The 15,677-nt window shown below is 40.5% G+C and overlaps 1 protein-coding gene across 15 annotated transcripts in view; it reads left to right on the plus strand.

The window, feature by feature from the left end:
* Window positions 1-15,677, plus strand: part of ABI2 (abl interactor 2) — a 103,228-nt gene that overhangs the window by 32,515 nt on the left and 55,036 nt on the right. For 8 of the 15 annotated variants that reach the window (XM_044305065.1, XM_044305070.1, XM_044305073.1 and 5 more), the window contains exons 3-6: window positions 3,680-3,856; window positions 6,134-6,151; window positions 10,223-10,320; window positions 14,998-15,147. In XM_044305065.1, coding sequence (XP_044161000.1) covers window positions 3,680-3,856; window positions 6,134-6,151; window positions 10,223-10,320; window positions 14,998-15,147 — 443 coding nt within the window. The remainder of the gene's footprint in view (window positions 1-3,679; window positions 3,857-6,133; window positions 6,152-10,222; window positions 10,321-14,997; window positions 15,148-15,677) is intronic. The other 7 variants (XM_044305067.1, XM_044305072.1, XM_044305075.1 and 4 more) reach the window with 1 other exon arrangement.

Consider the following 15,677-nt stretch of genomic DNA (forward strand, 5'->3'; position numbering starts at 1 on the left):
GTTTCTAGAAATTATTTTAGATTTTCCATTAATTATACTCCTGATAGACGTATTGACTCAATTTTTTTGAACTGAGCCTTGATACACAAGGCAAACTGTCACCTTTTAAAATGTCTCTTTCTAAGGCCTCTTTCACACGGGCGTCAGGCGGATAAGAGGCGGGTGCGTTGCTGGAAAATGCGCGATTTTTCCGCGCGAGTGCAAAACATTGTAATGCGTTTTGCACTCGCGTGAGAAAAATCGCACATGTTTGGTACCCAAACCCGAACTTCTTCACAGACTTTCGGGCTTGGGATTGATGTTCTGAAGATAGTATTATTTTCCCTTATAACATGGTTATAAGGGAAAATAATAGCATTCTGAATACAGAATGCAGAGTATAATAGTACTGGAGGGGTTAAAAAAAATTAAAAAAGTTAACTCACCTTCTCTTCTTGATCGCGTAGTTCCCGGTCTCTTTACTTCTTGAATGATGAGCTGTGGGCTAAATGACCTGTGGTGACGTCAGATCACATGCTCCAATCACATGGTCCATCACCGTGGTGATGGAGAATGTGATCTGACATCACCACAGGTCCTTTAGCCCACAGCTAATAAAGAAGGGACCAGGAACTACGCGATCAAGAGGATAAGGTGAGTTAACTTTTTTTTTTTTTTAACCCCCTCCAGTACTATTATACTCTGCATTCTGTATTCAGAATGCTATTATTTTCCCTTATAACCATGTTATAAGGGAAAATAATACAGTGAATAGACTGTCACCTAAAACCAATGCGTGAAAATCGCACCGCATCCGCACTTGCTTGCGGATGCTTGCGATTTTCACGCAACCCCATTAATTTCTATGGGGCCTGTGTTACGTGAAAAACGCTGAATATAGAACATGCTGCGATTTTCACGCAACGCATAAGTGATGCGTGAAAATCACCGCTCATGTGAACAGCCCCATAGAAATGAAAGGGTCAGGATTCAGTGCGGGTGTAATGTGTTCAACTCGCGCATCGCACACGCGCGGAATACTCGCCCGTGTGAAAGGGGCCTAAGACTTCATTCAAACAACTGTTTTTGGTCTGCGTCTGATACCATTATATAACTTTTGTATGGCATTTTTAGCAGTTTACCTGTGTGCATGCTGAATATCTAGTGTGCAGTTCTCTCAGGTGTGGTGGATGGAGACTAGCTGTCATCCACTGCACACAAAGTAGAGGAGTATCTCCTCCCAACTCTCTTACAGTCACTCAGAAGCGGCCCCAGGATAATAGAGGACATTACAGAGAAATACTGACCCCTATTTTTCTGAATACATGCTGAGCTATAACCTTCCTAATGTAGCTGTCCATTCTCTATTTGTGCCTGTCTCTTCAGCTTCTGCTCACTACTCTCCTCTCCATAGACTTGCATTGACATGTGTAATATGATCCTCCTACAGAAATGTTCCGTGCTGGATAGAAAAAGCAGTTTTTCAAAGGGAAATGCAATTGGAGAATGGGTGGTGGTGGTGGTAAACAGCTAATAATAGGAGAACTAGCTATTTCTCACTGATAAAACATATTACAAAGTTTCTTGTGGTTGCAGGTACTATTGATTTTATGCAAAGTTGTGTGAAAATGTATTGACCATTTAACTACTTCCTGGCGTCCATAAACTATAAACATCCTGGGGTTCAGGATTTATCTTTCAATGGACGTTTTAGAACGTTCATTCAGAGATTGCAGATGTACGCTAATTGTGCAGCTGTGGATTGGGGGGCCCTCTGTCAGTGACAGCAGGGCACCCCATAGAGAAGGCAGGTGCTGTTCCTCTGTGTCTCTGCGTTCTAGATCACTGTATACACAGCGCTGAACAAGTGCTGTGTATACAGCTAAGCGATATCCTGCTTCCTGTTCCAGCCCAGGGGTCATGTGGAGGAGCTGTCGGGTCTTCCTGAGACTGCGATCAGCCTTGCAGTGAGGCTGTATAGCCTCTCAGTGGGTTGTATTCCCCCTGTAACTGTTTACAACCACATATGGGGTGTTTTATGTAACTGCAGAGTCAGGGTAATAAATATTGGGGTTTGTTTTGTTGTTAACCCTTGATGTGTTCCATATTTATTTTTTTATTAAAATGGAAAATCTGCAACAAAAAAAAAAAACTGTGAAATTTTACATCCATTTTGTTTTAATTCCTATGGAATACTGAAAGGGTTAACAACCTTTCCAAAATCAGTTTTGAATAGTTTTGAGGAGTGTAGTTTCTGAAATGAGGTAATTTATGAGTTAATTATTTGAGTTAATTCAGAACTGAATTGCCCCTTACAAAAGTAGATTTTTGCAAACTTTTCTTGAAAGTTTTTCACAAATTGCTTCTAAAAATTCTAAACTTTCTAACGTTCTAAAAAATAAAATAACATTACCAAAATGATGTCAACATAAAGTAGACATATAGTGAATGTTAATTAATAAATATCTTAAAAGCAGAGAAATTCAAATTTAGAAAATAATGAATTTTTAAAAATTTGCCATAAACTGTGGTTCTTTTTTTTTAAATAAAGGTAAAACATATTGACTCAAATTTACCATTAACATGACATACAATCTCAGAATGGCTTGGATAGGCAAAAGTGTTCCAAAGTTAATACAACATAAAGTGACAAAGTGTCAAATTTGCTAAATTAGGCTCTGTCAGGAAGGAGGGTAAATGGTCTGGAAGAGGTTAAGCTTATTCTTGGGAAGGCTGATTACCATCCATGTGTACTCACTCCATGTTGTACTAGGGTGGTAGGTTTTACGCTGGGTTCACACCTGAGCGTTTTACAGCGCGTTCCTACGCGCTGTAAAACGCACAACAGGCAAGAACCAATGATTCCCTATGGGAATGGTTCTCACCTGGGCGTTTTACAGCGCGTACGATCGTGCTGTTAAACGCCCGACGCTCAAACAAGTACAGGAGCTTTTTTTGGCGCGTTTGGGCCATAGACTCTTTGGACAACACTGCTGTCAATCACCCAAACGCGCGTCAAACGCGCGTCCACTATTAAAAAAAACGCGCATAAAGCGCGCATAGAAACACGCGTTTGAGAAACGCCTAGGTGTGAACCCAGCGTAAGGGTACTTTCACACTTGCGGCAGAGGATTCTGGCAGGCAGTTCCGTCGCCGGAACTGCCCGCTGGATCCGGCAATACGGATGCAAACTGATCCGTCTGACAAATGCATTGAAATTGCGGATCAGTCTCACCGGTGTCATCTGGAAAAAATGGATCCGGGATTTATTTTTCTCACATTTATTTTTTCTGTCTGAGCATGCGCAGACCTCAATGCCGGATCCGTTTTGCCGGAACACTCGGGGCTGGATCAGGCATTAATACATATCAATGGGAAAAAATGCCGGATATGGCATTCTGACAAGTGTTCTGGAATGTTCTGAAAAGTCAAAAAGACAGAACTGAAGACATCCTGATGCATCCTGAACGGATTGCTCTCCATTCAGAATGCATTAGGATAAAACTGATCAGTTCTTTTCCGGTATAGAGCCCCTTGGATGGAACTCTATGCCGGAAAAGAATAATGAAAGTATCCTTAGTCAGAATGTTCGTTTTCTAATAACTTTAACTTCATTTAATATGTTGTGGTCATGTAATAATTGATTTTTGTCTTCTGAGGAGCTTAAACCAAAGTTGAAATAAATTCCTTTAATTTCTAGACAGTGGATATCCACAAGGAAAAAGTTGCAAGACGAGAAATTGGCATCTTGACAACTAACAAAAACACTTCTAGAACGCACAAAATTATTGCTCCAGCAAATTTGGAGAGGCCTGTTCGCTACATTCGAAAGCCCATTGACTACACGATTCTTGATGACACCGGACATGGAGTTAAGGTATTTGTGAAATTTAGCTAAGACTGTATCTGATTTGATTAAACATTTTTTTTTTTGTAATCTGTTTTTTTTATTTATTTTTATGCTAATTATACTTCACTGTCCTTTTTAGAACAGTGCGTTTTTCTTGTAGGTGTTCAGTGATCACAGATCCACATTGGTGGTTGGTTGGGTGTAGATGCGTACAGTTATGGGGTCATTTTTCAAATTGGTGTAAAGTAGAACTGGCTTAGTTGCCCATAGCAACCAATCAGATTCCACCTTTCATTTTTTATGGCTCCTTTGAAAAATGATTGGTTTGCTATACTTCTGCTTTACACCAGATTGATACATTATCCCATTAGTGTCTATATGCTGGCTTTATGGTCTTGGCAGCTAAGGACTAAATAGTTTTGAGCTGTGTGATTTCTGCTGCCTGTGAATGGGAGTATCCCTGTTTATATCCAGAGGCTGGAAAGCCTTTCAGGCCTAATAGAAGGGCCGTAACGGGCAGAATTCCCAGCAAGGATTTGGCTGTTTCTGCAGTTGCTTTGTCACGGAATTTGCTGCAGATTTCACTCTTTGCATTGTAAATGGGGAAATCGGCAGCAACAACGGTTTCAGTCTTGGCTCGGAGATGTTCAGCATTCCTATCATGTCCGTTTTTGTTAATACTTGCATTGTTGATGAACAGTGCTATAGGACGGATTTTCTTAGAGCTCTGCATTGTGCTGTTCCTCTGTTATTCCTCCTGGATATGTGTGAATAAATTGACATCTGAGCATTACTGCTCATCTTTGCAGTAGGGACTGTCCCCACACCGTACTTATTGGCCAGTGCCAGAGTATATAGTCACACCTTCTTGACATTAACACCCAGTTGTCAGTTTATTCATACAGTATTTACTGAAACAGACATTCCAGGACAGCTGACAGATATTCTTTAATGGGGGTCGTCCAACTTCATGAAGTTATTTGAACCCCCTCCCCCCACAGACCCAGTGGGACCTGTCGAGGTAAGTATAGTTATCGGCTCTATGGGTCCACTGCTGTCTTTACTGCGCTTTGGTCCCCCATAAAATCTTCAGGTATGGACGGGGTCATCTGTGCTGCTGCAGCCAATGGCTGGCCACAGCAGTGACGTGTCCCCAAGCCACACATAAAACAGTAGTGGTGTGTCCTTGCTGAGGCCACTGGCTGCAGCAGCACACATGTATCCTTGTCTATGCTGGAGGTTTGCTTGCAGGAACCTAAGTGCATTAATGACACTGGGGGGCCCGGGGAGCAGGTAAGCATCCTTGACAGGTCTCATTGGGTCAGTAGGAGGGTTGTTTAAAAATATTCTATGAAGTTGGACAACCCCTTTAAGTTCTGTTCAGTTTTTTTTTTTGGAACTGTATGCAAGAAACAAAATTTAAGTTAACGGACACTGAAGCAATTTTGCAAGTTGCTTTTGATACTAGTTGAATACGCTTTATGTAGATATAAACAGGAAAACCCCTTCAACAGCAAACGAAATCTGTGCCCAAAGGTTTATGAACACCTTGTAAAGGAATCGTGACACATGAAAACACGATAAGTGCAGAATTATTCTTTGTATGTAAGTGTATAAACTGTACTATATATTCAGCTGGTTTCTAAACTAGTAGAATATTTATTTTATATAAATAGTATAGAATGGCTGCCATGATAGCGTAGCTAACAGTTTAACCATGTACAGTGCATTTCAACCTGAGAGCCCGGACCAAAGAATATTTTATTTTTGTGCGTTATACATTGGAATGCTTGTATTAAAGGGGTTTTCTGAGATTTGAAGACCTATTCATCAGTATCTGATCGGTGGGGATGGGACACCCAGCACCTCCGACTATCATCATTTTTAGAAGGCACCAACGCTCCTGGCGCCACAGCCGTCTCTCAGCTCACCAAGCACAGCACCATACATTGTATAGCGGCTGTGCTTGGTACTTCTATGGAGCTGAGCGCAGTACCAAGCAGAGCCGCTATACAATGTACGGCGCTGTGCTTGGTGAGCTGCGAGAAGGCCGTGGCGCTCACAGGAGCACCAATGCCTTCTCAAACAGCTGATCAGCGAGGGTGCCAGGTGTCGGACCCCCACGGATCAGATACTGATGACCTATCCTGAGGACAGGTCATCCGTTAAAAAAAGTCTCAGAAAACCCCTTAAACAATTGGTCAACCTTGCTTTCATTTAAGCTTTATTCATGTTTTATGACAACAATAAACCTCAGTTACCTTTTTTCTTTACTTTTCCTGTTTGCTTCCTTTGTACATTAAGTGGTTGCTAAGATTTAAGGTAAGACTCAACAGGTGAATTTATATACTCAATGGTCGGCTAGTGCAGAATGAATGAGAGGGTATGGATGCCTTTGAAATGTCTTAACACACATTCCTTAAAAGTATATCTCCTCCTTTGGGACCATAGTTGCAGTATGTGACAATTGAGCTTATTCTGTATATAAGCCCTGGGGTTTTCCGGGACACCTTTAATCTATTATATCTTGCCTGCAATAGAAGGTTTTCTATATATACATTACCATCTTGATGTTGTGTGGATTGGTTATTGGTATTGGATTGTGGTCCCCAATGCATGGGCAACTTGAATGGGTCCGTGATCCGTCTGTTCCGCAAAAAGATAGAACAAGTTCTATTTTTTTGCGGAACGGAAGCACCGATCGGAACCCCACGGAAGCACTCCGTAGTGCTTCCATGGGGTTCCGTGTTTCCGTTTTGCACCTCACCGCATCTCCGGGTTTTTAGACCCATTCAAGTGAATAGGTCTACATCCGTGAATGGGTGCCCTGTGTATTGCGGAACCGCCGTCTAAGTATGTTGGAAATTTCATTTGCAGGCAAGATATGATTTATTAAGGTGGGTTGCTGGGTCCCTAAAAATCCCTTTAGCAGTAAATCTATGCTACTGCAGAGTGAATTTGCTGCAAATGAAATGATAATTGCCTGGGACCTGAAGGCCTCAGACAGTATTCCTCCGTGTGTTGGAGCCCAAGTCAGCAGTTCAATCAGAATTGATTGTAAGAAAACCGCTACATGCCGCCAAAGCAATAGAAACCACGTTGGGACACTGGATGATGCAGTTAGAAGTCAATGTGGTCTGTTAGGTGTCATTGGCACCCTTCCTATGATGATGCTGGAAGTCATGGCACTCATCCAGTATCTTCTGCTCTTTTAATGCCAGGGGCCAAAATTGGCTTCACTATCAACTCCCAGCAAACTAAAGATCAGAATTTTATGAGCTGGAACAGATGCCTAATATAGTGTTAATAATCCTGCTATGTGCAAAGTAGCAAAAGTGCAAATAAAGTAAAAAAATAAATAAAAATCTGAGGTTAAAAAAGAAAGGAAATTAAAAAGGGTAACATAAAAATTAAATTTCTATTACATCCCGCACAAATATTACAGCAAATATACTTTATTCAATATACATACCAGAACATAAAATAATTTACACACATTAGATATCACGACTGTATGATGATTTTGTATACCATAAAAAAAAATCACTAAACAGTAGCAGAACAGATTTTTTTTTTTCCTCCCATATTTTTACCCCAAAAAATATTAATTAAAGGCTGGCAGTTTTTTTTTTTTTTTTTGTCATTGCACAGTAGTGAATGGAGCAGTGTCTTCCCTGTTCACTTCAGGGCCCCATTCTGTTATTAGAAACGGGACCCACACCTATCTGACATTTATGGCATATCCTAGCAATATCCCATAAATGTCCTAAATGGGAATACTCATTTAAAGGGCTCCTAGTAATGGTAATGTCATGTTGCCATGAGAGCAGTGAGCTTACCTTTAAAAGGTGTCCAAATAAATCCAGTATCCACATAAAGGGGGCTGGGGGCATTTGAGTCCTTTATTCAGAAGTCTACAATGATGTCATCTGTGCCACATTTATCAAATATGGCACTTTGGTAAATTTGGTGTATCTTTAAGTCTGATACTTCTGTTGTGTGCTATTAATGTACTTTTTACACCACCTTACTGGTGTAAGGTTGCACAAATTTTTGTGACTTTTTTTTAAAGTTCACAATTGACAAATCTGGCTTAAAACAGCTCAACAGGCTGAGGGCTCATGCACACGAACATTGCCCTTTTTTTTTCTGTCCGCAAAACACAGATACTGCACATGTGTGTTCCGCACTTTGCAGAACGTAAAGTCTTGCCTTCTATAGAACTGTCCTATCCTTGTCTGTAATTGGCGGGGAGACAGCACATGGGTGTACGGTCTGCATTTTTGTGGCCCAGTTGAAGTGAAACGGTCCGCATCCGACCTGCAAAAAATGCGGATCAGATGCGGACCAAAAATATGTCCTAATGCTGAGTTTGCATCATCATTTAGCTTTACGTTCTTCTGATCCATCAGAAGATCAGAAAAAAAGACAACGATCCGTTATTTTGACACGAACTGATGCAAACTGATCATAACGGATCAATTTTTTCCTTATTTTTCTGTTCTGATGGATCAGAAGAATCGAAAGCTTACACGGTGATGTCAGCCTAAGGGTTCATTCACACGTCCACAAAATGAAATTTTGCGGAACAGGTGCAGACCGATTCATTTTTAATGGGGCCGGAATGTGCTGTCCGCATCCGCGGATCCGCACTTCCATTCCGCAAAAAAATTGAACATGTCCTATTCTTGTCCGCAATTGCAGACAAGAAAAGTAATTTTCTATGAGAGTGCCGGCGATGTGCAGTCCGCAAAATGTAAAACGCACATTGCCGATGTCTGTGTTTTGCGGATCCGCAAAACACATACGGACGTGTGAATGGACCCTTACATTGCCCACTCCCCCCCCCCACTCTAAAACCGGAGTGAGTGGTGTAGAAATGCAGCAGTTCACAAGAATGTCACGCTAGTAAGCTCAGAAAGTCCCAAGGCCCTATTTTTCAGCGTTTTAAAGCCAGAACTCCAGAGCGAAGGGCTTAAAGATAAATCCTCCACAAATTTTGGCTTTGTGGATAATATGATGAAAATCTGCCTCAAATAACAGCAAAAGTATCTGAAGTCCATGTGTCATTATCATGATGATTGGATTCTATCAACAGTGATGTCAGAAAGCCGCCCCGGTCTGTAGGGTTACATGTTACTATGTTCTCCTGCTATGTGGTGTGCGTGCATCCCGCTCAGACTATCCCAATAATGGTCTAATTAGTACACATTCCGCCTAACATGCTGTGGTTTCTGGTGCATCTTGGGCAGGTCTTCATGCTCCATAATACTTTGTTGTTTTCTTTAGTTTTTCCCCTTTGGGACATTTTATGTATGAAGTATATTCGGTATACTGCTTTCCGTCTGAGTAGTTAAGTGCTTCATTGCCACAGTATGCAGAAACTGGTTCTGCTTGCCGACAATTAGCCGGTGTGGGGAGTTTTACAGGCAATGTTCCCTGGGAGAAACTATGCAAGTTGGCTCTCCTCCAGAAGGATGAAAACTGAGGCATCTCATCAGAATCCTACTGCCAAGGAGCAAATACTCCGAAGCAGGGCTGTGGAGTCAGTGAGCCGTACTTCCGACTGACTCCTTCATAAATGGTTAATAACTAGTAATAACTTTTTATCAGCATCATGTAAATAACCAGCTTACTAAAAACACAGAATAGATATTAGAGCAAAAACATAAAGAACATAAAATACATTTATTGCAATACAGTTTCTCTGAGCAACTATATTTATTTGAGACATTTTCCGGAGCGATTTTCCTGCGCCTGACATTGACTTACAGGGCAGCTGCTGCCCATTGGGGGCACTAGAGGTGAGAAGACTAGTACAGTATGTAGAAAGCAATAATGTTTAGTAAGTTAGTAAGTTAGGCCGGTGCTCTTATTATTGGCCCAGTTGTTGCATTAGCCGGACAGATTGAACCTCGAGAGGTCAATAGTGAAAGTTTTCATAGAAGTTTTAGTTTTTTAACATTGGTTTTAATGTTTCTTTTTAGAAAAGGCATTACTAAAATACTGTTTATTGCTATCATGGTGTGAATTTAGAGGCTAGCTAGCAGGCCCTGTTCCCATGTCAATCTCACATCTCATGTTACTCTTGTAGTGAAGACCATCCAAAAAAAAAAAAAAAGTCCCTCTCTGACTTTCTTTTTTTTGATTCATTAAATATACATGTTTCCTAAGAGGTCATTTTAGTGCATTTTTTTTAAAAACCACATGATGTGCATGGAAAATAACATTCTGTTGTGTGCATCTCCATTTTTCGAGGCTGTCCTGTCCCATAAATTGCCTTTTAAGAGCAAATGTCTTCACATCATCTTCATGTTTCATGCGTTTCCATAAAAGCAGAATATGTTGTACTGTTATGTGCTACTTTGCCCAAATGCTTTCTACTTTGTACAGGTCAGTACACAGAACATGAAGATGGGAGGTTTGCCACGCACTACACCGCCAACTCAGAAACCGCCTAGCCCGCCGATGACTGGCAAAGGGACCCTTGGGTAATTATTTTGTTATACTGCCGTGAGCCCAGAGCACTACACTTTACTTTTCCAAGCGCACTAGGAGGTACTTATTTTAGCTGTTATTTTATAAAAGTAAGTCTTGTTTTTTTTTTTTTTTCATCCTACATCCTAAAACATTGATTTTTAGTTTGAAAGAAATCGCCATTGTCTAATACTTTTTTTTTTGTGTTATTGCTAACATTGAAATGCAAATGCATGGCATCATTTTCTTACAAGTAACTGTACATCATTCATAGTACAAAAGGAAGTACCTGCTTGACAGTGACCTTAAGTGGTAAAGCACGCACACTATGTTAGGTCACTTTAGTGGTATAGCATGCACACAGTTATATAATAACATGCACACTATGTTAGGTCACTTTAGTGGTATAGCGTGCACACAGTTGTATAAGCATATGCACACTATGTTAGGTCACTTTAGTGGTATAGCATGCACACAGTTATATAATAACATGCACACTATGTTAGGTTACTTTAGTGGTATAGCGTGCACACAGTTGTATAAGCATATGCACACTATGTTAGGTCACTTTAGTGGTATAGCGTGCACACAGTTGTATAAGCATATGCACACTATGTTAGGTCACTTTAGTGGTATAGCGTGCACACAGTTGTATAAGCATATGCACACTATGTTAGGTCACTTTAGTGGTATAGCGTGCACACAGTTGTATAAGCATATGCACACTATGTTAGGTCACTTTAGTGGTATAGCATGCACACTGTTATATAATCACATGCACACTATGTTAGGTCACTTTAGTGGTATATATAACTACACCAACCCTCTAGCAGGAGAAGGTTGGGTCCCCCTCTGTCAGTGACAACCAGGGAGCCGAGGAGAAGACAGAAACTGTTTATTACCACTTCTCCTCAGTTAGGTGCATGGTGCTCAATGAGGGTTATGCAGTGAATAGCGAAAAACAGATAAGGCCTGTTTCACACATCCGGCAGAGCATCTCAAAACCGGGCCAAAATGGATCAGTTTAGTCCTCATTCATTGTCAATGGGGGCAAAACTTATCAGGATGCATTCCGTTCCATTTTGTTGCATTTTTTGACCAGACACAAAACTGCTGTAAGCTGCTGTATTGTGTCCGGTCTGTGAAACGATCCGGCATATAAAGCCGGATGCGGCACCCATTGATTTTTATACGGGATATGGTTTGTTCAGTTTAGAATTAATGCAGATCCTCTGGAAACAGATGCATACAGATGTATTAAATGGCACGGATCCGTTTTATTCCACAACACAAGTGTAAAACAGGTCTAAGTCTTGGGGACAGAGGAGTGCAGAGCTGCACGGTCAGTAAATCCTGATAAGCTCTGTCTTGTACAAAAGCTCCCACAGGAGGCTGATTTCTCCTGTAACTGGGGCTTCTTTTGGATGCTCCAGTTACAGTGGAAATGGTGCAGAATACAAAAGAAAAAGTCTGTGTCTCCCAAAGGTCTTTCAGTGACCTCTTGGGGCAGAAATTATGTAGCAAAAATATATAGAAAAAAATATTTAAAAAAAATTGAAAAAATGATAAAATTAAAATTATGAAAAAATACAAATAAAAGTGAAAAATAAACAAAAAATCAGTGTCCCCCAAAGGTCTTTTAAAGATCTCTTGGGGGACATATTATGTGGCAAATATTATAAAAAAAAGTAATAAAAAAAATAAAATAGTACAAAATAAGTACAAATAAAAGAAAAAAGATAAATAAGTGAAAATAGACACCAAAGGTCTTAATCCCTTGGGGGACATGTTATGTTAGAGAAATTTTAGTCTGAGAGTCAGTTTTTTAAAATATTTTGGGCGATTGTCTTAGGTAGGGTCTCATTTTTTGCAGGATGAGGTGATTGGTACTATTTTGGGGGGCATACACCTTTTTTGATTCCTTGGTGTTGCACTTTTTGTGATGTAGAGTGACAAAAATGGCTTTTTTTTTACGGTGTTTATTGAACGGGCTGGATCATGTGATTATATTTATAGAGCCGGTCTTACGGACGCGGCGATACCTAATGTGTTGTTTTTTTATATATTAAAAAAATCAGGGGAAAGGGGCATTTTCTCTTTACTTTTTTTACTTGATTTTTTTTTTCATTATTAAAAACACTTTTTTTTTTAAATATTATTTCTCTGGGACTTCAACTTTTGGTGGTCTGATCCCCCTCTGCAATGCATTACAATACATCTGTATTGTAATGCATTGCCTGTTATGTATTACTCAGTGAAATACACTAACAGGTTGCCTAGTAGACACAGCCTAGGGCTGGATCTCCTCGGCTTCAATAGAAGGCAGATCCCGATGTCTTGCAAAGCATTGGGAAGCTTCTGCAAGTCATCGGCTGCCTTCTAACGCATCGGGCCCCTCCACAGCATCACATCCACACCCGAAGGGGTCCTTCACTGACCGTAAACCCCCTTCTATGCCGCGGCCTGCGCTGACGGTGGCATAGAAGGGGTTAATCAGCCGGCATAGGCTTTTACAGCAATGCTGGCGGATTCCACAGGGGCCCGGCTATCAGTGACTGCTGGGCCTCTTCAGCGATCGGGCGCGCACTGCTCCGCTGCCCGCCAGATTACCATCACATAATAGTACGTCAAAGTGCGGCAAGTCACCTGCCGCCATGATGTACTATTACGTTATGTGTCAGGAAGGGGTTAAAAAAGTAGAAAAAAAAAAAGATAAATAATAAAATACATATATAAAAGAACCCAAAATATTTCAAAATGACTGACACAAAATAGGGAACAAATTTTAATAATTTTTTGGTTTCTGTTTGCATATTTAAAGAATAAGAAGCTATAGTTTTAAATAATGCTGACTGTGTAAAAATGTTTTGCACAGTTTCCCCTAAAAAAGCTAAAAAAAAAAATTATAAAAAGCCCTATGTGCCATAAAAAATTTTTGGGCCAAAAAGTATTTTTGGAGTCCAACAAAAGTTACAACCATTTGAACCACCATGTTCGCTAATTCACAAAAAAAGTGTCTGGTCATTAAATGGTTATCCATCCCCTAAAATGCCTCCCTGTACGCCTCCTACCTAGCATCACAGGTAAATATAAATCTTCTGTTTCTGGGCTAGGCTGTGGGCACTTAAAAAAAAACAACATTTTTTACTGGGAAATCAGGGATAGGCTACTGATAATCAATAGCACTAAATGAGGGAGGAACGACTGTGGTAGTGATCATTCTTCCCCGATCAACTTTTTGTGACCCCTTGAAATAGAACAAAGTGACACTGCGGTCCTCAGACCAAAGTAGGTTGAGCACCCCTGCTGTAGATAGTCCTACACACATTGAGCTAGTGCCTAACTAGTGTGTGCCCATTGAAAATGAACTGCCTCACAGTGCCCTCTAAAACAAAATATACTTACCTGTACCCTTTCCCATACTGCCATCCAGTGATGCAGACCTGCTATTGTATAGTGAAATCATCACACTGCCTGCATTATGGAAGGAGGGACAAATGTTCTTTCTATACAATAGGCCAAAAACTATTACTGAAACTATATTATAGACTTATTTCAAGGGGTATTCCAACAAAATAAGAAAATAAACCAGCTGATGCTGATCGGGGAGTTGGGCATTAGTTGTGGTCTCTGGTACCCATGCTGGTCTAATATATCTGATGCATACAAGTCTTGACTTTTTACTGACAGTTTTCTTATGTGTCACTGGTAATAGGCTTTACTTTCATTAATATTGATGATCTATCCTCAGGATAAGTCATTAATATCTGATTGGCAGGGGTCCAACTCCTGGTAGCCCCGCTGCTCAACTGTTTGAGGACACCTCCTTGTATCTCATCAAGCACAGTGCTGCCCATTGGAAAGCAGTTGTGCTTGGCATTGCAGCTCGGCCCCCTTCCCTTGACTGGAATTGAGCTGTGCCTAGGTCATGTGACCGATGAACGTGACGTCACCGGGCCTAGGGTCTCTTCAAACAGCTGATCGGCTTTTTAGTTTTTTTTTTGTTCACACTGTTATCTTGGTTTCCGTTTTTGAAGGATCCATGACCTATAACACATCTGTTTTTATACATTGTGTAATGGATCTTGACTGACGAGTTTTTGAGGTCTCTACCTTGCACCCTTGCAATATCCCACATTATTCTGCCTGTCAAAATTGTAGGAAATCTGGTTGAATTTTTCTATTATACATAAATGTAATATATATTTATGTAATTGTATGTTTGCTTGTGTTCTGTTTCCTTTTGACATCCGTAGACCCTATAATATAATTTGTTGATTGTGTTTACGCAGTTTCAAACGTTTTTGTGGACAACCTGTTCATCAGATCATTGTCACCATCATCCACCACTACTCTTTTTGTGGCAGGTCTTTTTTTTTTTAAGTGCTTCCCCCACCCCCCTTTTTAATATGGAATTTCGAATATGAGCGTTGCCTGCCGTCTCAACCAAATGCTCTGCAAGTTGTGTAGCAGTGAAGGGGTTAAAACAATTGGGAGATTCTGATTAGGCCTATATTCTTCATCTTGCGTTTGATTGGTTTTTCAAAATTGTGAATTACTGGGAGCACAGTAAAGCCCCACATCTGAAGAAGACTGGGGTTCATGGTAAAGAAGACTTTGTCCTAATGCCCCGACTCTTTGGGATGACGTTTAGAGGTTTATTTTTTTATTTATTTTTGTTTTTCTTGAAGGCGACACTCACCCTATCGCACATTGGAGCCTGTGCGGCCCCCTGTCGTTCCAAATGACTATGTACCCAGCCCCACACGTAACATGGCTCCCTCACAGCAACAGAGCCCTCTTAGAACAGCTTCAGCCAACCAGAGGAACCGCACATACAGGTATATGTAAGCCATATAAGAGATGGTAGCATATTTCAGGTTACTGGAGTAGGATGTTTTCAGTTAAAAATAGCAAGAAAATGTACATGAAAGAAAAAAAGCAAATCTAAAAATCAGACTTTGGCCTAAGCTTTCTATTCATTTAGTCTAGATTTTCCTGATCACTTTCTGAGAGCTGTCACATTTTAATGTGGTATATGTTCTTCAGTGACTGCTCAACAGCGAAGTAGTAAATAGTAGATTTTAAATAAATGGGTCCATTCTTTTTCATTTGTGCCCCAATATCTTGGCCTTATTTTCTTAGTGGTCTGCTTTCTATGCATTAAGAAAAACTCATTCATGAACTCCTTCACTACTACAGAGCATCAGGAATCTTCTGGCCACTGCCTGTGCTTCACGAAATGTTTTGTGCCCAATGTTTTATCATGTATTTTTGTGTGTTTTTCTGTTGACCCTTCGATACCTATGTCATGCAGGTCTGTTCCTTTGGGGTCATTTTGTCTGTTTGTTCCAAAAGCATGTAATTCCAG

Source organism: Bufo gargarizans, chromosome 8 (genome assembly GCF_014858855.1).
Source record: "Bufo gargarizans isolate SCDJY-AF-19 chromosome 8, ASM1485885v1, whole genome shotgun sequence".
In the NCBI taxonomy this organism is placed as follows: domain Eukaryota; kingdom Metazoa; phylum Chordata; class Amphibia; order Anura; family Bufonidae; genus Bufo; species Bufo gargarizans.